Source organism: Callithrix jacchus, chromosome 4 (assembly GCF_049354715.1).
Source record: "Callithrix jacchus isolate 240 chromosome 4, calJac240_pri, whole genome shotgun sequence".
NCBI classification, from domain to species: domain Eukaryota; kingdom Metazoa; phylum Chordata; class Mammalia; order Primates; family Cebidae; genus Callithrix; species Callithrix jacchus.
The window spans coordinates 156,356,575-156,378,680 of record NC_133505.1 but is presented as its reverse complement, the minus strand read 5'-3'; the positions used below and the strand labels follow the sequence as shown (position 1 = coordinate 156,378,680).

Below are 22,106 nucleotides of genomic sequence, written 5' to 3'. Positions count from 1 at the left end.
AACTTAGGGAAAGAAAAAGGGTGTAAAGAAAAAGTGTTACTAGCTGGTAACTCTAGGATCAAATTATAAGTTGCAGGATATTTTTTTCAGCAATATGAGGGTAGGAATAATAGAACTCCATGCAATGTAATAATTAAAGTCTGGTAAAATGAAACATCACTCCTTCATTCTACTATTTGTCATCCTCTCCACACACATATCTATTTGGCCTAAATATAAAGTGGTCTCAAAAAAACAACCATGGCTGGGTGCGACGGCTCATACTTATAATTCCAACACTTTGGGAGACCTAGGTGGATGGATCACCTGAGGTCAGGAGTTTGAGACCAGCCTGGCCAACATGGTGAAACCCCGTCTCTACTAAAAATACAAAAATTAGTTGGGCATGGTGGTGGGTGGCTGTAATTCAAGCTACTCAGGAGGCTGGGGCAGGAGAATCGCTTGAACCTGGGAGGTGGAGGTTGCAGTGAGCTGAGATCGTGCCATTGCACTCCAGCCTGGGCAGTGAGCAAAACTCTGTCTCAAAAACAAAAAACAAAAACCGTTACTTTCTTGGACAATGTTTTCAAAATGATGGGCTGCAGTAAAAAAAATTTTTTAATGAAACAACAAAGTATCACATAATCGTATGTATTAGGTCACATTGTAAAATATTAATATGTCAATGTGAGTGAGGGTTTAAAAAGGTAATAAAACGCTTGTAGGGTAAACAGCAGTATATCTAGAACCACAAGAACAAGGGCAGTCTCATTCATGGTATCAATGGACTCATTTGATTTGAGCCATGGTTTCAGCCAGTGTAAATGAAAGTAAACCTACCCTGCATCATGGCCATTCTTACCTGGGTAAAGGTTTTATATCAGTGTAACCAAAATGGCTATACATTTTCCTCAAAAAAAGTTTATTTTAGAGTGAGAACATGTCATACTACTTTTAAATCTTGGAGCATTCAAGGTAAGTAGTCTTGGTACAGGATACAGTCAAATCATGATATGCTTCAGTGATTTTATACTGAGTCACACACAATATAAAGGCACATTGTACTGAATAAAAAAATAAGTGTTAAGTTCTTGAGCTTTTAAATTAAAATTTTATAAAGTGCTTTTCATAAAGTCTTATATATTACAGTAATTAAGTGGATATAATTTCCTTAACAAAGGCACCTTAAAAAGTTCCTGGCACAAGAGATTTTGTCTGGCCTTTTGTTCCTTTTGGTAATTTCAAAGTCTCTTCACATGTCTTATCTTCCACTTTAAGTTTTCTTTCACAATTCATCATATGAATAGCCAGCCCTTTTAGAGAATAAGGTCAACTTTTTTTTTTTTTTTTTTGAGACAGAGTCTTGCTCTGTCACCTTGGCTAGAGTGCAGTGGTGCAATCTCAGCTCACTGCAGTCTCAGCCTCCCAGGTTCAAGCAATTCTGCCTCAGCCTCCCAAGTAGCTGGGACTACAGGCACGAGCTGCCACACCCGGCTAATTTTTGTATTTAGTAGAGATGGGGTTTCACCACGTTGGCCAGGGTGGTCTTGATATCCTGACCTCGTGATCTGCCCACCTTGGCATCCCAAAAGTGCTGGGATTACAGGTGTGAGCCACTGCGCCTGGTCGAGAATAAGGTAAACTTTAACTTGGCACTGTAAAGGTCAATTTTCAGGCAGTCTTAGAAGTTTAGCAATTTCTCTAGTATATAAACTGATTCTTAACAATTTAAAGAAAATTATATTCAAGTGGCAAATTTGGAGGCAATAGACTAATTCAGAGTCCATGATATCAGATGGGATTTTAAATACATGTTTTATCTTCAAGGTTTTCAGCTGTTTTCTCAAGACCATCTGGATATAAGTTGACAGCCGTCACCGGTATGACATTAACTTTATCCAACTGAAGAATTCCTCTGAAAGAGAAAGTGATTAATTACTATCAAAATTAAATGTTTCTTCTGCCTATAGTTTGTTAGTGAGATAAGGCTACTTCAAAGTTACAATACATACCTAACGTTAGGTGCTTTTGCTACATTCTATTTAAAAATTCATAGTGGTTGTACAAACTACGAGCCCAAAGTCACTTTAACCAAACTGGCTGAGAGAATAGAAAGGCATGAAGGAAGTTCATGACTTCCTATTTTAGGGAAGAATAGAGTAAGTATATATCTCCAAGGTAGAGTGAGGTTCCTAGATACACCTACGCTGAGCAAAAAGACTAAGCCTAAGAACCTTTCTAAACAATACTCATCACCAGAATACAACCTTAGGTCTTTTTTTTTCTTGCTTTCTTACTTTCTCTTTCTTTTTTTAATAATAAAGATGGGGTTTCACCATGATGGCCAGGTTGGTCTGGCCAGGTGAGTGATCCACCCACCTCGGCCTCCCAAAGTGCTAGGATTACAGGTGTGAGCCACCGTGCCCGACAAACCTTAGGTCTTTAGATAGTGTTTCTCTTTCTGTCACTTAAAATCCCTGACCAGAGAGTTCATCTTTGGATTCAGTCTAGGACCCTATATTGTAAATTTGGTGTTATTCTAAGAACATCACAGAGGTTAGTTGTTTATTTCTCGAACCAAACAGATTCTAAAGTTTCCAGGAAAGTAACTGCAAGAATAGCCATATATATATATATATATATATATATATATATATATTTTTTTTTTTTCAAAAAGAACAAGGGGGAGAAGATAAAGTTGCCTTAACTAGTTCTCAAAGGTTTTATTAAAACATGACAGTAGGACAGGTGTGGGGGCTCACGCCTGTAATCTTAGCACTTTGGGAGGCCAAGGCAGGCAGATCGCTTGAGCCCAGTAGTTTGAGACCAGCCTGGGCAAAGTGGCGAAATCCCATCTTTACTAAAAATAGAAAAAATTAGTTGGGTGTGGTGGCGCACACCTACAGTCCCAGCTATTTGGGAGGCTGAATCGCGAGGATCGCTTGAACCTGGGAGGTGGAGGTTGCAGTGAGCTAAGATCATGCCACTGCACTGCAGCCTGGGTGACAAAGTGATACCCTGTCTCAAAAACAAAACCAAAACATGATAGTAATTAAAACTGTTCTACTGACAGGAATAGACAAAGAGATCATTGGGACAGAAAAAAGTCCGCAAAAAGACTAGTGTATATGGAAATTTAGTTTATAATAAGGTAACATTCTACGTCAATGAGAAATTACTAATGGAAAAATTGTCTCTGTTGGAAAATAAAATGAGAACTCTAGAGTAAAAAGTATACACAAAAGTAATGCTAAAAAATAAATTTTGGCCAAGCACAGTGGCTCACGCCTGTAATCCCAGCACTTTGGGAGGCTGAGGTGGGCAAATTGCCTGAGGTCAGGAGTTCAAGACAGGCCTGGCCAACATGGTGAAACCCTGGCTCTACTAAAAATACAAAAATTAGCTGGCTGTGGTGATGCACACCTGTAGCAGGAGAATCAGGTGAACTCAGGAGGCGGAGACTACAGTGAACAGAGATTGCGCCACTGCACTCAGCCTGGGCAACAGAATGAGACACCATCTAAAAAATAAATAAATTTTAAGAAAATATAATGCTGGGCAGTGGCTCATGCCCTTAGAAATTCCAGCACCTTTGGAGGCCAAGGCAGGAGGGACTGCTTGGGCCCAAGGAGTCCAGCCTGGGCAACATAGTGAGATCATATCTCTACACAAAATTATATTTTTTAAAAAAATATGGCTGGGCACAGAGGCTTAGGCCAGGCACAGTGGCTCTCAAACTCCTGAGCTCAAGTGATCCACCCCACCCCTTGGCTTACCAAGTGCACTTTGGGAAGCCAAGGGGTGGGGTGGATCACTTGAGGTCCCGAGTTCGAGACCACCCTGGCCAACCTGGTAAAACGTTATCTCTACTAAAAATACAAAAATTGGCCAGGCATGGTGGCAGGTGCCTGTAGTCTCAGCTACTCAGGAGCCTGAGGCATAAGAATTGTTGGAACCTAGGAGGTATATTTTTAGTAGAGATGGGGTTTCACCATGTTGGCCAGGATAGTCTTGATCTCTTGATCTTGTGATCTGCCCGCCTTGGCCTCCCAAAGTGCTGGGATTACAGGCGTGAGCCACTGCACCAGCCTATCTTCTTTTATTTTCTGTTACAAACAATGCTGCAGTGAATATGCTGCTTGTCTACTGAAATTAAGTACAGTTTAAACTGATACTCTGGGGTTGAAAATACACCATGAAGTCCTCTGGTTTTGTTCATCTCTGATCATACAATTGCATTTTCCATTACACATATTTGTTTCCTTCCTCTCCTACTAGATTTTAAGTTCTTACACAGCAGAATTTGTCTTACTCACATCTGAATCTCTAAGAATGTCTGGATCACAATAGGTATTCAATAAATGTGTTTCAATTTTGCTAACATTGGAAGATGGACTAGAAAAACAGCAATTGTTATTTTCCCTCCCATTTGTCTTACCCTTTCTAATTTTTATATTTTCTACTCAAAAACACAGCAAAAAAACCACACTTTTTAATTAAAAATACTAACATTTCAAAAATAGGAAATGCTTACTTGTATTCAGAAACTGGGAAAAGCACCTTTAACATGGTTATTACCACAGCTGCTCCTGTAATTCCAACCACCATGATGTTCAAAAACTGAAAGAACACTGGGAAAACACTGCTCCAAAACCTACACAGATCTTTTCTAAACTTTTCCATCCACTGACACATTACCTGAAAAAAGAGTTTCAATTAGATAAGCAAGTTGCATCGAGCTCTAAGAATAAACTTTACATTTTTTAATGTTTTAGCTTTGGTATGGTAAAAATGTTCTGTATTTCGATTGTGCTGGTAGTTACATGGGTGACTACATTTGTCAAAACTAACTGTGTATTTTAAATGGTGCATTTTATTTTCGAATGTACCTCAATAAAGTTACTTACAATTTAAAAAAGCATGTTCTAATGATGCAAGCACAAACATGTCAATAGCCTTTAAAATTATTTATATTGTTTTCTAATTACGAATAAAGTGAAAATAATTGCTAATTGGGAAGTGATTCATTAGGCTAGTCCATTGCAACTATCTTGTTTCCAGTACCTAGAGCATAAGAGAAAGAAGAGAAAGACAAATATATCAGTAGCTTTTAGAACAGATGGGAAGTTCACTGTGTACAAAACATGTTTCTATACTTGAAGAGCGAGAAGAGAACCTAAGGTGGGCACTGATGGCATGGGCTATGAAGACAGTCTGCTCTGGGGCTGACCTGCTAAGGGAGGTGAGGTAGACAGGGTGAGGGTGCTACAGTCCAGACTGCTAAAGTGACCCCAAATATGCATCCTGACCTTCAGTGAGAACTGCTACTCCTTTAAAACCAACCATAGACACGGCTCATTTAAAATAAATTTTGGGTAGGGGCCTACTTAATATACAGAGAGATATCAGGATACTCTCTGAACCCATGAATCCTAGTACACAGTATAAATGTCACAGGTAACATACAAGAAATTAGTAGGTGCCAATTTGTATTTATATATAGTACCCATATTATTTCATCCTCATAACTTCATTAGATACTACTTTACACTACTATTTAATTAAGTGGGTGCCCCACTGTACAGATAAAGAAACTGATGTTAGAGAGATTAAGAATTTGTTCAAGGCTGGGCACAGTGGTTGACGCCTGTAATCACAGCACTTTGGAAGGACAAGGTGAGTGGATCACTTGAGGTACAGGAGTTCGAGACCAGCCCGGCCAAGACGGTGAAACCCTGTCTCTACTAAAAATACAAAATTAGCTGGGTGTGGTGGGACGTGCCTGTAATTCCAGCTACTTGGGAGGCTGAGGCAGGAGAATTACTTGAACCCAGGAGGCAGAGGAGTAAGCCAAGATTGTACCACTGTCCTCCAGTCTGGGCAACAGAGAGAGACTCCAAAGGAAAAAAAAAGAAAAATAATTTGTTCAAGATCACACAACTAGTCAGCGGCAGAACCAGGTTTCAAGCCTGGGCAGGCTGACTCGAGGAAGTATATTCTTAACCACCTGAGCTGAATCACGGGCAAGATCCTTAGGGCACTATGCACGCGTGTGTACGCAAGGTAGTGGGTGCAGAATAAACACAAAAATCTGAATATGAAAAAGAATTGGAATTTACAATTCCAACCAAATGAAACCCAGCACCTTGACAATCATGATCTCACTACAATATTATTAAACGAAGGTTGAAGAAGAAAACAGGAATACCTAAAAATACCATATTAAGACCAAGATGAGTCCATTACCACCACTGCTCCATGGTTCCATTCTTCATTTCCACTTCATTTTAAATGGTAGGATCTATTTTCTTCACCATAACCATGAATGCTTATGATAACACCAAATAAATATAATACCAAATACTTGATTTACCTTATATGAAGATGGAGGCTCTGCTCTGAGAGGAGTTTCAGGTAACTTGCCAGGTAAAACATCTTCATCTACAGTGGTTTCCACATTCCTGACAAGATACTGGCTGGTGGTCTGCAGTGAACTAACACTTTCTACTGCGGGGGAAGAGCAACATTACCAAAAGGCTGGTGTCTTTCCTACTAGTCTTAGGATTACTATACCAATAACATTTAGGAGAGTAAGAACATATATTTTACCATGGGATAAAAAATTAACACATTTGAGTGTTCACTGATTTAAATGCCAGAAGAGAGCTATAAACTAAGATATGTATAAAGAGCTAAAGCAGTTATGATTCTGTCACATAGAAAGCCAAAATTTTAGGCTGGGTGTGGTGGCTCATGCCTATAATACCAGCACTTTGGGAGGACAAGCTAGGCAGATTACCTGAGGTTCAGAGTATGACACCAGCCTGGTCAGCATGGTGAAACCTGATCTCTACTAAAAATACAAAAATTAGCCAGGTGTGGTGGCAGGCGCCTATAATCCCAGTTATTTGGGAAGCTGAGGCAGGAGAATCTCTTGAACCTGGAAGGTGGAGGTTGCAGTGAGCCGAGATTGCACCACTGCATTCCAGCCTGGGCAACAGAGTGAGACTCCACCTCAAAAAAAAAAAAAAGTCAAAATTTTAGAAGTTCTGTGTTTCAGTGAAAAAGTAGTTCTTCCTCTGAATGAACCTTAACAATAGTCTTATTACATATTTTGTGATCAACATTCAGAGTAAGAGTGGATAATTACTGAGAAATGTTACTATGCAACCAGCACTGATCACATTCTACTAAGGCTCAGAGTAGAGTCCTAAAGTCCTTAAATGGACATATGAAGCGATACATGTTATGAAGCATTTTTAAGGAAGCTCATTTCCAAACATATTAACTATTAAAGATAAATAGCAACTTTTGAAACTAGTGTAAAAAATAACAAAGTTCAAGAGTATATAAACCTACCAACTAAATAAATAATCTCCCTAATACTTTAGATAATGGTCTTTTAAGTTACCTTTTTTGGAGAGGTTAGGGAGGGTAAATAAAATGTCACCGTCTCGAGAAATAGAGTAGAGCATGCTTTCTTCCAAAGGGAGGGTATAGTTTGAATGTCTGAGTATTCTCTGGTTCTTAACTAAAATATCAACTTCAGTCACATCCTTTTGTTGAACCTATGAAAGAAAATATGATTTATTTTAAATAGTGGCACAGCCCGATAAAAATTATAAAGCAAATTTTCCTCCCCAGATTTATGTAACTAAAACACGTCCTATTCAGACAGTTACTTCTTTTTGTTTTTTTGAGATGGAGTTTCATTCTTGTTGCCTAGGCTGGAGTGCAACGGCGCAATCTCAGCTCACGGCAACCTCCGCTTTCCAGGTTCAAGTGATTCTAGTGCCTCAAGCCTCCTTAGTAGCTGGGATTACAGGCACGCACCACTATGCCTGGCTAATTTTGTATTTTTAGTAGAGACGGGGTTTCTCCATGTTGGTCAGGCTGGTTCAAACTCCCGACCTCAGGTGATCTGCCCACCTCAGCTTCCCAAAGTGCTTGTATAACAGGCGTGAGCCACTGCTCCTGGTCGACAGTTATTCTTTATTTCCTCCTACTCCTACTTTGGGGCACTTAACTTGCAACTTTTAATAATATTCCTATCTGATTTAACACTATTATAAGCTTAATCTCAATTCTAGGCTGGGTGTGGTGGCTCACACCTGTAATCCCAGCACTTTTGGAGGCTGAGATGGGTGGATCACCTGAGGTCAGGAGTTCGAGACTAGCCTGGCCAACATGGTAACACCCTATCTCTTTAAAAAAAAAAAAAAAAAAAGGTTACTTGCTGCTGTGGACGGTAGGTGGCCAGGGTCGGTGAAGGATCCCAAGATGGCTGGGCAAAAACTTGCTCTAAAAACCATTGACTGGATAGCTTTTTGGGAGATCATACCCCAAAACCAAAAGGCCATTGCTAATTCCCTGAAATCCTGGAATGAGATCCTCACCTCCAGGTTGGCTGCTTTACCTGAAAATCCACCATTTATTGACTGGGCTTACTACAAGGCCAGTGTGGCCAAGGCAGGCTTGGTGGATGACTCTGAGAAGAAGTTTAATGCCCTGAAGGTTCCTATACCAGAGGATCCATATGCTGCCCTGGCGGATGCTGAAGAAAAAGATGTGAAGTCTTGTGCTGAGTGGGTGTCTCTCTCAAAGGCCAGGGTTGTAGAATATGAGAAACAGACGGAGAAGTATAAGAACTTAATTCCATGTGAACATGACCATTGAGGACTTGAACGAAGCTTTCCCAGAAACCAAACTGGACAAGCAAAAGTATCCCTATTGGCCTCACCAACCAATTGAGAATTTATAAAACTGAGTCCAGGAGGAGGCTCTGGCCCTTATATTACACATTCTGGACATTAAAAATAAAAGTAATTATAAAAAAAAAAACTCGATTCTACTTCATTTACACACAGAGACTTCATTTACCATAGAGGAAATGGTAACAGAACTATGAACCAAACTAAATCTTTTTGCTTACTTTCTATCTAATAATGTCCATACATTTTAAAGTGATATAAACATGTACAAATATGTGAAATTTTAAAAATACATTTCAAATGCTAAATATAAAAAAATTCTAAATAACTGGATAAAGGCAACATCAGGCACCTTCCTTATCAAGTCAGAAACAAAATAACTGAACCCACGCATAATACCTAGCACAAATTCAAATCTTTATAATTTAATTCCCAATTAATAAACATAAATTCTTACTTGTTTTCCATCAATCTCTACTACCTCTTCCTGAATGACAATTAGTTGCAAACTGGAACCAGACGTCATAGGCCACTCATGAACTAAAATCCTTACACTGGCAATTCCAAAATATTCCTTTTTCTCCAAATTTTCAAGATTTTCATTCACTATAAAAAAAAAGTAGTGACAGCTTTGAACAAAAATTTACCTCCAAATCTATTACTGGTTTGATTATTTTGATGACATTTACATGGAACAAGACAGACATAAACCAATTTCTTTGGCTTTCTTCATCCCTGATCTCAATGCTGTTTCCAATTTATTAAAAACAAAGACAATCTGACAAATCTTTACATTATAAAATGCGTTGATCTTTAGACTTGTATGAAATACCACACTAGCAACATCTTTTCTATCCTTTTCTTTGTGAGGTGGAGTCTTGCTTTGTTGCCCAGGCTGGAGCGCAGTGGCACGATCCCGGCTCACCACAACCTTCGCCTCCTGGGTTCAAGGGATTCTCCTGCCTCTGCCTCCAGAGTAGTTGGGATTACAGGCTTACACAACCACATCTAGCTGATTTTTTGTATTTTTAGTAGAAACATCTTTCACCATATTGACCAGGCTGGTCTTGAACTTCTGACCTCAAGAGATTCACCCACCTCGGCCTCCCAAAGTGTTGAGATTACAGACATGAGCCACCATGCCCGGCCCATCTTTCCTATTCTTTTACACAGTTGGCAATGAGGAACCACCATGGCATAACTATAAAGCCAGCCAGAAGACACAGTCAATCCCATGTTTTAACACAATAAGCACATACATGCATCCATTCATTCATCCTCAAAATCCTGTGATAGAAGAGGCCCAAGCAGTATGAACACTGTGTGTTTTTCTCAATCCTTTCCCGGATAAGTGACTCATTACTGTTAGAGAAAGCAGGAATGGCGAAAGAGGGTGGGGGAGGCCTGTCATTTCTCCCTGGTAATGTATAATGGGGTAGGACTAGCTATTAGCCATGTTCTTCTCTAGCTAGGAAACCCCTATTCCCGCTCCAGTAGAAATGGGGTGTGGTAGCTACAGCTGGTTTATAGAGCCAGGGGCTACTCTATTAAGGTAGAATAGTGCTATAAAGAAAGATTAAGCAACATACATCAATGCAACTGCCACAGATGGAACATTTTGTTTCTATCCCTCAAAGAATCTGAAGATTATTTGCCAAACAGGAACACAGATGTATAATCTGAATGCACACCCAGCTGTTTAATCTGATTCTGTGCATTTACAGGGCTATTTCCTTTATCTGGAATATCTCAATATCTAGTTCACTAACCACTTACTATTATAAGATGTACCTACCTATTCTTCCCTTCTTTAATCCCTCCCTTCTAAACCATTCAGACAACAGTGCCAGGCTCATCTCACTGTGACATGGTTTTCAGTTCACAGCCTCCTGCTCATACACCTTCAGTGGCACTCCCATGTGGCTCCTTGTCCTCTGACTGGTCGTCCTCAGGCTCCTCATCTGGCCCCTTGCTGCTCCTCTTTCTAGTGTGCCTAATTCTTCATGCCCTTTGAAAGACACCACTGTGAAAGGTACCCACTCTCTCAAGGTCCATCCCTACGTTTCAACTGACCACTAACACCCATGGGTCTCCCTCGTGGAATGGCAGGCACTGTGTCAGCATGTCCATAAGCCCAAACACCAAGGTACAGGAGACTCAATGGGTGAGATAATGCAGTCATATAAATACACCCAAGTGGCGATTCTTCAGCCTGCAAATTTGGTGCCTGATATAGTTTGGATGTTCCCTGCAAATCTCATGTTGAGATGTAATTCCCAATGTTGGAGGTGGGGCCTGGTGGGAGGTGTTTGCACCATGGGGGCAGATCCCTCATGGCTTGGTGTTATGGCACCCCCTGCCACTCTCGCTCTCTCTTGCTCCTGCTCTGCCACGTGAGACACCGGCTCCCCCTTTGCCTCCCACCATGAGTAAAAGCTTCCTGAGGCCTCCTGAGAAGTGGAACAGATGCTGGTGCCATGTTTCCTATACAGCCTGCAGAACCGTGAGCCAGTTAAACCTCTTTTCTTTATAAACTACCCAGTTTCAGGCATTTCTTTATAGCAATGTGAGAAGAGCCTCATTCGGTACCTATAATATAGGGTAAAATTAAATAAAAAACAACAAAGCCCTTCATATTCTGACTTCTTTACTGTGGTAAGCAGCTTTCAAAAAATGACCCTCAATGACCTTTGCCTCTAAGGATTCTTACATTTGTGTAATTCCTTCCTCAAGTGGGTTGGACCTAGTGACTAGTTACTTATCTATCTATGAATGAGAGTCTTCTTTTCTCTTTTCTTTTTTTTTTTTTTTTGAGACAGAGTTTTGCTGTTGTCACCCAGACTGGAGTGCAATGGCACGATCTCGGCTCACTGCAACCTCCACCTCCAGGTTCAGGCAATTCTCCTGCCTCAGCCTCCAGAGTAGCTGGGATTACAGGCACGCGCCACTATGCCCAGCTAATTTTTTGTATTTTTGGTAGAGACGGGGTTTCACTATGTTGACCACTATGTTCTTGATCTCTTGACCTCGTGATCCACCCGCCTCAGTCTCCCAAAGTGCTGGGATTACAGGCTTGAGCCACCGTGCCTGGCTTTTCTTTTCTTTCCTCTTTTTTTTTTTTGTTCTTTTGAAAGAGAAGTTTTGCTATCTTGCCCAGGCTGGTCTTGAACTCCTGGCCTCAAGTGTTCCTCCAGCCTCAGCCTCTCAAATAGCTGGGATTTCAGGTGTGAGCCATTGCACCCAGCCTAGTGACTTGTTTCTAACAAACAGAGCATAGCATAAGTGATGGAATATTACTTCCATGACTAGATTATTCAAGGCTGTGACCTCTGTCTTGCTAGTACTCTTTCTCTTACTGGCAATCTCTCTTGTCCTCTCAATGATGAAGCCAGCTGCCACGTTGTGAGATGCTCTATGGGGAGCTTCATGTGACAAGGAACTGAGGCCAACATCTGGTGAGGAACTGAGGCCTCTGTTCAAGAGTTCAGAAGGAACTGACTCCTGCCAACAACCACATGAATGAGCTGGGAAGCAGATTTTTGCCAGCTGAGCCCTGATGTGATGGCACCGTTTTGAGAACCACAGGACTCCACTAAAGCCAAGCTCAGATTCTCAACCTACAGACACTATGAAATAATAAATATTGTCTTAGGCCACTGACTTCTGGGTTAAACTGTTATGCAGCAATAAATACCAAATACATCAACTAAAGAAAAAGTTTCTTTAAAGAATTAAAGAAGATTTGTTGTTGCTGCACTTAATGTTTTGAAGATTCTTGTTGTAACTGGGTAAGATGAGCACTTATTTCAAAGAAACAAACTCAGTGCAATGAGCTTGATGCTTAAAGGTGGCCACAAGAGAGGAGAGAGGCTGCATCCATGTCCATTTCCCAGTGAATACAAGAACAAAGAATTATTATTTCAATAGTACTAGCACTTCCTTTCTTAGCTACCATGGATTAGCTTGCAGTACACCAACCCTCGTGCAATGAACCACTTGCAAAGAACTGCTAGAAAAGATGTAAAAAATACACATCCACATATACATTCAAAACTGTCCAAGGAGGCATCAGAAGCTAAAGACGGCCAGCAATTGAAGGCCCAAGGAAAGAGCTCCCTGAGGTGAGTACAATATCCCAATGCGACTTCTTCCCCCAAAGGCATTTGCCAACTCCCAAGCCCAACAGGTAAGAATTTGAAAAGCTGAGTAGAAAGCAGTAAGTGGGAGGCAAAAAAGCTTGACAAAGTGTCTGGCAGTCTCACCCAGCAGGGGAGAAAATGAAGTGTTTAAGTGTTAAAACAAAAATGCTAAGCTATGCTGCCACAGCCAGCAGATCCTTCTAAAATGAAGGCAGAGATGTTTTCAGAAAAACAAACGCTCAGACCATTCACTGCTAAGGAATGGTCTGTACTAAAAGAAATACTAAAGGGAATTCTTTAGGCCAAAGGAAAATGACAACAAGGGCACAATGCATGTGTGTGCAGACAAGGCGGGAGTTGCAGAATATAGAGAGAAAGAGAGACAGGAGAAAGAATTTCGGAACTTAAAATTCTAACCAAATGATACAGAGGGGAGCACAGGCAGGAAGGAATAAAGAGCAATGAAAAAGGTAACCGTGATGGTAAACATACATGAATATTGGAAAGCACAAAACAACAATAATTATGTCACATCGGGTTTAAGAAAACAAAGAGTTGAGATACATAATAATGGCCCAAAGGCATAAAGGGAATACACGGAATTTAAATATTCTAAGGTTCTTGCATTGTTTGGGAAGTGATAAAAGTACAAATTTATTTATTAAATTTATTTTTGACACAGGGTCTTACTTTGTCACCCAGGATGAAGTACAGTGGTACAATCACAACTCACTGCAACCTGTATCTCCTGAGCTCAAGGGATCCTTTCGCCTCAGCCTCCTGAGTAGCTGGGGAAACAGGCTTGCACCACCACACTGGCTCACGGGTTTCCCTATGTTGCCCACAATGGTCTCGAACTCCCAGGCTCAAGCGGTCCTCCAGCTTTGGCCTCCCAAAGGGCTGGGAATACAGGCATGAGCAACCATGCCCAGCCAGAAAATCAGAAGTACTAATTTACTGAGAGCAAAGGTAACCACAGAAAGAATAGTAAAAGTATATAAAACCAAGATAGAAGGGAACTATGAAACCAAAAATAACCCAGAAGAAGGCAAAAGAGGAAGAAAAAGAAACACAAAACAGTTGGGACAAAGAAGAAACAATTAAGAAGGAAGATTTAAATCCAAATGTATCAGTAATTCTATTAATGTAAATAAGTTAAAATCCCAACTAAAAGACAGACTGACAGAATGACTGGAAAAACAACAAATACATGCTGTTTATGCAATATTTACCTTACACACAAGGACCCAGAAAAACGTAAATAAAATGGAAAGACATACCACACAACAATGCACCTCCCCTCCTGCCCACCAAAAAGCAGTTACTGCTAAACACAGATAAAGCTGATTTTAAAGGCAAGAACATCAATAGAGGCAAAGAAGCCATACAATGATGAAAAAAGTCAATCTATCAGAAAAGCATAGCGGTTCTAAATCTATATGCGTTTAGTACTACTGTGTGAAAATACGTAAAGTCAAAATGACAGAACTGAAAAGAGAATAGACAGAATCCACAGTGGAAATTTTAACATACTATTCTCAGTAATTGATATGGCAAGCAAGCAAACAAAAAATCAATAATTCCAAAAAAGACAGAACAACATGATTAAAAACTTCACCTGGCATACATTATTGTATCCAACTCATTACATATAAATATTTATTTTCTTTTCAAGTACACATGGAAAGAAACATTTAATAAATCTAACCATATGCTAAAGCCATAAATTAAGTCTAATTTCAAAGGCTTGAAATCACAAATTTCTGATGATAATAGGTGGAATCAGTAAAAAGTTCCAAATATTTAGAAATTGAGCAATGTAATTCTAAATGACCATTAAGACAAGGAAACAGCAAAAGAAATTATTAGGCAATACTTTTAACTGAATAGTATTTATGACAAATCAAGTATATGACACAAGTGCTTAGAGAAAAATGTACTGTTTTAAATGTGCACATTGAAACAGGTAATAAAAATCCTATGCATAGTCCTCATATTTGCTATTTCATTCAAATAATATATTCCAAAGCAACATATCTGCTTATCTTTAAATGACTCAAAATTTTTAAAGGTTAAAAAGAAAAAAATGTTCGACTGACATAAGAGTAGAAGAAACTGAAAACTACATAATCAGACAATTCATTTTCTTGGCTCTTGCTATCCCATTTACTACTTTTATGAACTTGTTTTTCTGAGCCAGGGTCTCACTCTGTTGCCCAGGCTGGAGTGTAGTGGCAATCCTCCCACCTCTCAGGAGCGCTGGAACTATAGGCACATACCACCACACCGAGCTAATTTTTGTATTTTTTGCAGAGACAGGTTTTGCCATGTTGCCTGAGCTGGTCTCAGACTCTGGGCTCGGGCAGCTCACTTGCCTCAGCCTCCTGAAGTGCTAGAGCCACTATGGCCTGCCTCTACACACATTCTTACATCAATATTAACCTACCAAAAATGCAATTTCATCAATGGTGATCTCATGAAAAAAAGTGAATGTGCCAGAGTAGCCCATATAAAATAAGAATCGAGTTTTCAACACATTAGTGGTATTGTACATTCTGATAATGATGTGTGTGTGTTTTAGAGATAGGGTCTTGCTACCCATGCTGGAGTGCAGTGGCACAATTATAGCTCACTGCAGCCTCGAACTCCTGGGATCAAGTGATCTTCCTGCTTCAGTGATACATATTTTTACTTCATTTTTATTTTTTTTGAAACAGAGTCTCACTCTGTCGCCCAGGCTAGAGTGCAGTAGCGTGACCTCAGCTCACTGCAGCCTCCACCTCCCAGATTCAAATGATTCTCCTGCTTCAGTCTCCTGCATAGGTGGGATTACAGGCATGCATACTACATTTTTGGTAGAGATGGGGTTTCACCATATTGGCCAGGCTGGTCTCGAACTCCTGACCTCCTGTGAGCCGCCCACCTCAGCCTCCCAAAGTGCTGGGATTACAGGCATGAGCCACTGCGCCTGGCCTATTTTTACTTTAAAATGGAAATATGTAATATCCAAAAATTGTTTTGCTCATTTAGTATTATTAAAAACAGAACAGACCAGGCATGGTTGCTCACACCTGTAATCCCAACACTTTTGAGAGGCTGAGGAGGGTAGATGGTTTGAGGCTAAAAGTTCAAGACCAGCCTGGCCAACATGGCAAAACCCTATCTCTATGCACATGCCTGTAGTCCCAGCTACTTTGGAAGCTGAGACATGAGAATCACCTGAACCCAGGAGGCAGAGGCTGCAGTGACCTGAGACACGCCATTGCACTGCAGCCTGGGTGACCGAGTGATAACTGTCTCAAAAACCAAACAATAAAAATAGCAAAAGCAAACAAACAAAAAAACAGCAGTTATGGAAATAATTTAGTAATACTCACCTATCAAAGTCTGACAGCTTATGCGGGTTACACCATTGTTTACAGGTAAGTCATTTAGATACACCTGTCCACTCTCATAGGTTATGTTAAGAACAACCTTAAAATAAAGCAGCATATACATTAATTCCAATATTGATAAACAGTAGCAAACTCTTCATGTCAAAAAAGATAAACTAAATTAGATGTGCAGGTTAAAAAATCAAATAAACTGCTAGCACTTAGCTAAATTATATATTAAAACCATAAAAGGAGACAAACCTGCTGTTTAGATACCTCCCCGTCATCTTTCAGCGTAGTTACATTAATTCTGATGCCATCCTGTAAAACAAGTATTGTTTAAATTGGACAGGTCTGCATCTCACAGACTGAGAATAATGTGGCTGTTCCTTTTCCCTCCAATTATATCTATTGTACAATCACTTATAACAGCATTAAGAAATTTTAAAAGACCATCTTTTCCATTTTATAGCCATTTCTCCACCCTTATTCACAATTCCAATTTTTTATAATATATACTTTTTCTATTCACTTGTGAAAAGTATCATGAGTATATAATATGCAAATGTAGAGTTTAAAAGATGAGCACTCCTGTAAGTACCACCAAGACTGAAGTCTAAAATATTGCCCTCTATCCCCCCACAAGGAATCCCACACCCACTTCCATTTGAATCATTTCTTGCTTTTTTAAAATAGTTTTACTACCTCCCTCTCTCTCTCTCTCTCTCTCTCTCTCTCTCCTCTCTCTCTCAACAATATGTTGCTTAGTTTTATCTGTTTCTGAGCTTTATGTAAGTAGGACAACAGTGTATGTATTCTTCGTAACTTTAGTTGTTGCAAGTAGCATAATCATAGTGCTGTGGTAACATTCCATCTCTGACTACCAATTTACTTATTTACTACCCATGGACATCTGAGTTGTTTCCAACCTTTTGCTTTTATAAACAAAGTTGCACTGACTTTTTTTTTTTTTTTTTGAGACAGAGTCTAGCTCTGCTGCCCAGGCTGGAGTACAGTGGTTGGGTCTCAGCTTATGGCAACCTCCACCTCCCACGTTCAAGCAATTCTGCCTCAGCCTCCTGAGTAGCTGGGACTACCGGCGCATGCCACAGTGCCTGGCTAATTTTTATATTTTTAGCAGAGGTGGGATTTAGCCATGTTGGCCAGGCTGGTCTCGAACTCCTACTCCTGATCCCAGGTGATCCACCTGCCTCAGCCTCCCAAAGTGCTGGGATTACAGGCTTCAGCCCCAATGCCTGACCAAAGTTGCACTGACCCTGTCTTGAGGGTGTTTCTTAGACAAGTATCTGTAGTGCTGCAATTTTATTGCCTCTCAAAGTATGATCAAAAGCAGTATACCCAAATATTTAAGATGACATGCTTTATAGAGAGGCAAGCACTTTTTTTTTTGAGATGGAATCTTGCTCTGTCACCCAGGCTGGAGTGCAGTGGCACAAACTCGACTCACTGCAACCTCCAGCTCCCAGGTTCAAGCAATTCTTCTGCCTCAGCCTCCAGAGTAGCTAGGACTACAGGTGTGTGCCACCACGCATGGCTAATTTTTTTTAACGTATTTTTAATAGAGACAGAGTTTCACCATATTGGCCAGGCTGGTCTCTAACTCCTGACCTTGCACCTGCCTCCGCCTCCCAAAGTGCTGGGATTACAGGCGTGAGCCACTGTGCCCGGCCAAGAGGCAAGCACTTTTAAAATAAGTATTTACCATTGACCACAGGAACTATAATCATCATTTGTAAATCAAATTCTTTCCTAAGTTTATTCAGAAATAGACAGCATTATTCAAGAATAAAAACAATACTCCTCTCAAATACTTTGAGGTTGTATTAACTTAGAAAATAGAAAAACTGTTCATAAACATCAAAAAGAATATACAGGGCGGGGCATGGTGGCTCACACCTGTAATCCCAGCACTTTGGGAGGTTGTGGCGGGAGGATCATCTGAGGTTGGGAGTTCAAGACCGGTCTGATCAACATGGAGAAACACTGTCTCTACTAAAAACACAAAATTAGTTGGGCATGATGGTGTATGCCTGTAATACCAGCTACTCAGGAGGCAGGAGAATAGCTTGAATCCGAGAGAGAGGCGGAGGTTGCGGTGAGCCAAGATCGTGCCGCTGCACTCCAGCCTGGGCAAAATTTTGTCTCAAAAAAGAAAAAAAAAAAAAAAAGAATATACAAGTATATCTGCTGGTACTGAGTATCCTCAGTATTTTATATATATATAATTTCCAACAAATGAGAGAATTTGATGAAATTTCATGAGGTTGAGCTGATTCCAGGAATAACTTGTGAAACAGGATTCATACCACACAAGACCTACACCACACATTTAGGGTGACTATGGTTCACTTACCAACAAGAAGCCTAGGAAGCTTTACAACTAGCAACTCCTCAGAACTAGCCGGCTTTCTCCTGGCCTACCTTGATCTACAGGGTTGGAACCAATAGTGCATCTAAAACAAATCAACATTCGGCGAGTCATCAGACTGATAGCTATATTGTTTTGTGTCCAAATTCAAGTCATATGGATCTCCTTTGCAAACTAGAGAATGTATTAATTATAAACTATTGTTCTTCTAACAGCCCAGAAGTAAGCCTCCAATGATGTTCTAGGGAACCATTTTATAGCTTCTGCCTTTTAGCAGTGAACATACACTATACTGTTAGCAACTTACTGAACTTTATATATATCACCTACCTAGTAAAAATACAGAGTTTGAAAAAGACAATTAATAGACACAAGCATACTGTATTTTCTACAGAACCAAATTCAACAAAATTATTTTCTGGTCTTTCTGAATGATTTCACTGCAAAAGGGAATCACATTCCTTACTGCCTCCTGGCCAGGAGTTCAGAACCAGGTCACATTTATGGTTCTTCTTGAGAACTTCTCATTGAAATGGAAGGTCAGGCTTGTGAGCCAGGGTTGTATATACTTAGAGAGTGCTTGGGGACACTAAAAAGTTTTTCCCTAACCATCTTCAATTCTTCTAATTCCTTTACTCCTAGGATGCCCACAGGGACACAAGTGGCTTCCTAAGAATAAAGGTTAATAGATAGCTGGTTTAATATACATCTGAGCGAAATATACAGTTATGTATACAAGAAAGTGAGTGTCCTCTGAATGCCTCTCTTTGGTGACCAAGTTATTTTAATATTAAAATAATGTACTATAAAGACATATTTTTCAGTCGGGCGTGGTGGCTCATGCCTGTAATCCTAGCACTTTGAGAGGCCAAGGCAGTAGGATCACTTGGGGTCAGGAGTTCAATACGAGCCTAGCCAACATGGTGAAACCCCATTTCTACTAAAAATACAAAAATTAGCCAGGTGTGGTGGTGCTTTCTGTAATCCCAGCTACCTGGGAGGCTGAGGCAGAAGAATCGCTGGAACCCAGGAGGCGGAGGCTGCAGAATTGCACCATTGCACTCCAGCCTGGGCGACAGAGCAAGACTGTCTCAAAAAATTTTTTTAAAGACTTTTATTTTAAATCTTATGTGCAATCTTTTATAACTTCAACTTCTGACAAGTGTATATATAAAAACAGAAAAATGCTTGTAATCTAATAAATCTGTCACTGGAAGAAGACAGAATTTTCCTGACATCAACCAGTTTAATTTCTATCAGACTGAAGACAAGGATGGACAGATGTGATAAAGCTAGTAATGTTAAGAGTAGTCCAGTTCTGCACTCTTCAATATGGTACACACTAATCACTTGCAACTATTTACATTTAAATTGATTAAAATTAAATAAAAATTTCAAAACAGTTCCTCACTGGCACTGGTGACAGTTCAAGTGCTCAGTGGCCACAGCAGTCTAGTGGCTACTCAAATGGTGAGAAAAGACATAACCATCAAGGCAGAAAGTTCTACTGGACAGCACTTATGCAATATGCGGGATCCCTGTGCAATTCTTTCATATTTGGAAATGTTTCACAATAAGACGGTGGAAAGACTTAGATCAAGTGTCTTCAGTTTCCCACAAACAGTCCAGGTACTGGGATTCTCTTTCTAGTTGCTCAGCATTCATTTAAACTATGACATTTTTTGCCTTTGAGACAGGGTCTTGCTATGTTAACCAGGCGTATTGCCAACTCCCAACTCTTGGTCTCAAGCGATTCTCTGGCTTTGGCTTCCCCAGCAGCTGGGATTACAGGCATGAGCCACTGCACCCAGCTTAATATGTGAATTTCCCAGTTTAGATCTGGACTTTCCAAAAGTGGAATGAAGGCCCAAGAAGGGAGAACTGAAATGATAAAATCACTAAGAGCCAGCCGACAATGCAGTGTATTTTAAGCCTGCAGTCAAAATGTATTTTTCGCAGACTAGGTAGACCTAAACATCTCTTTGACATATAGGTGTCAATGATGAATCTTTAAAACTTGAAAAATACAGAAAAATAAAACTTGAAAAATAGGAAAATAATGTCCTTATTTCCAGAACTTTTTAGAATTATTTCACTTTTATTTGATCCCTTGGTGTTTGTCCATCACATTCCTATTGTTTAACCATGTGAAACTGTGGTCCACATATAATCTTAGATCTAGGTGGTTCTTAGGGCAAGCAATGTTGTGGCTTCCTGGAATGCCCTGCAGAACTGAGACATGCTCGTCAGTTTTGCACCCACGTGGGGTGATGTCATTATCCTAAAACGTTAAAACTTTAAAAAGTGGCATTTACCATGCCCTTCACCTTTGTATTTAGAGTGTTCATATTCAAGACTTGACTAGTAAGAGGAATATACTGACGTAGTTTCTTGTCATTCTCGGAAAACTTGCACTTTAAAATAGTCAAACTTTGCCTTACCAAACATTGTACTGAAAAAAATGCTCATACTGGCCTAGGTAGGCACAACTCTACGGCAGAACCGGTGAGCAACAGCCACGTTTTAATGTCAGGATGCCTCGATTCTCCCACCTCAGCCGGCATCAGAAGCACCTGCAGGGTTCGCCGACCCGGACAGCTGAGCCCCGCCCCCAGAGGCCGGGCCAAGTTCCCGCGGGGTGCGGACGCCGCCGGTCGCGCCCGGCTGTGAGAACCTCTCCTCCAACATCCGACAAAAGCACCACGTCGCGCGAGGGCCGGGTCTCTGCCTCTGCCCACCTCAGCCCGGCGGAGCCCCGCAGCCTCGGGACGGCGCGCCCTGGCAATCGCAGGCCGAGCGGGCACAGGTGGCTTGGAAAAGCGCGAACTGGGGCAACTTCCACACTTCCCGAGCACATAAACATTCCCTGCCCAAGCGCCGGCTCTACCCCGGGAAGGCGCCATTACGAAGGCCTGCGATCACCCGCAACCGCGCGCTTCGACGGCAGAGCCCAGTCAGGTTGCGCGTGGGCTTGGGCGGCCGAGTCGGTGTGTGGTGGCCCGAGGCTCACTCGCAGCGACGCAGCCCCCATGGGTCCCTTTCCTCTCACCTCGGCCTCCCACGCCGCCCCCAATTCCTGGGGTGCTTTTCCCCAAGCCTCCTTCGGGCGGCCCGGACCCCCGCCCCTGCCCGCCGCCGGGATGTGAGAGGCGTCGTTGCGGACGGCCCCGGCCTTCCGGAGGGTCGTGGTGGTAAAGCGGCCAGCCGGGCCCACCTGCCCTACCTGCGAAGCTCTGGACAGCGGCAGCGGCTCGGGGGCGCCCGTTGTCAGCCACCCGGCGACGGGTATCGCCACGAAGAGCAGCAGCTGGAGGGCGAGCGGCGCCGGTGGGGTGCCCTCCATCTTGGACAACCCCGACAGCGGGCAGCGGCGACCTGGAGGTGAGGGCGGAGCCGGCCGGTGGGCGGGGCGGAGCTTCCGCGAGAGGGGCGGGCGGGGCGGGGCGGGCACTCCCCTCTCCGGGCGCCGCGGAAGGCTCAAGGAGCCTCTGAAATCTCGCTCGCCGGGGAAAGG

At 41.5% G+C, this 22,106-nt stretch overlaps 1 protein-coding gene across 2 annotated transcripts; it reads right to left on the bottom strand.

The window, feature by feature from the left end:
• Nucleotides 1-884: 884 nt before the first annotated feature.
• GINM1 (glycosylated integral membrane protein 1) lies at nucleotides 885-21,951 on the bottom strand. 2 transcript variants are annotated; one of them, XM_035296941.3, is made up of 8 exons: nucleotides 21,816-21,951; nucleotides 16,465-16,524; nucleotides 16,207-16,303; nucleotides 9,148-9,296; nucleotides 7,391-7,547; nucleotides 6,353-6,486; nucleotides 4,514-4,677; nucleotides 885-1,894 (listed from the first exon to the last, which is right to left on the bottom strand). In XM_035296941.3, the coding sequence occupies exons 1-8, from the start codon at nucleotides 21,933-21,935 to the stop codon at nucleotides 1,783-1,785; spliced, it is 993 nt and encodes a 330-aa protein (XP_035152832.1). In that variant the 5' UTR covers nucleotides 21,936-21,951; the 3' UTR covers nucleotides 885-1,782. The 2 variants fall into 2 exon arrangements, with proteins under 2 accessions (XP_035152832.1, XP_002747118.1); XM_002747072.3 differs by having other exon boundaries at nucleotides 6,353-6,483.
• Between the last annotated feature and the right edge of the window lie 155 nt (nucleotides 21,952-22,106).

What these genes read in the sequence shown, in the direction of transcription:
- GINM1 (XM_035296941.3), bottom strand. Translation starts at nt 21,935, where the DNA reads ATGGAGGGCACCCCACCGGCGCCGCTCGCCCTCCAGCTGCTGCTCTTC. An exon ending in TAGAGATTGATGGAAAACAA is followed by an intron (nt 7,548 to 9,147) that starts GTAAGAATTTAT and finishes TTTCTTTCATAG; the next exon opens with GTTCAACAAAAGGATGTGAC. An exon ending in AGCCTCCATCTTCATATAAG is followed by an intron (nt 4,678 to 6,352) that starts GTAAATCAAGTA and finishes CTCTTTTTTCAG; the next exon opens with GTAATGTGTCAGTGGATGGA.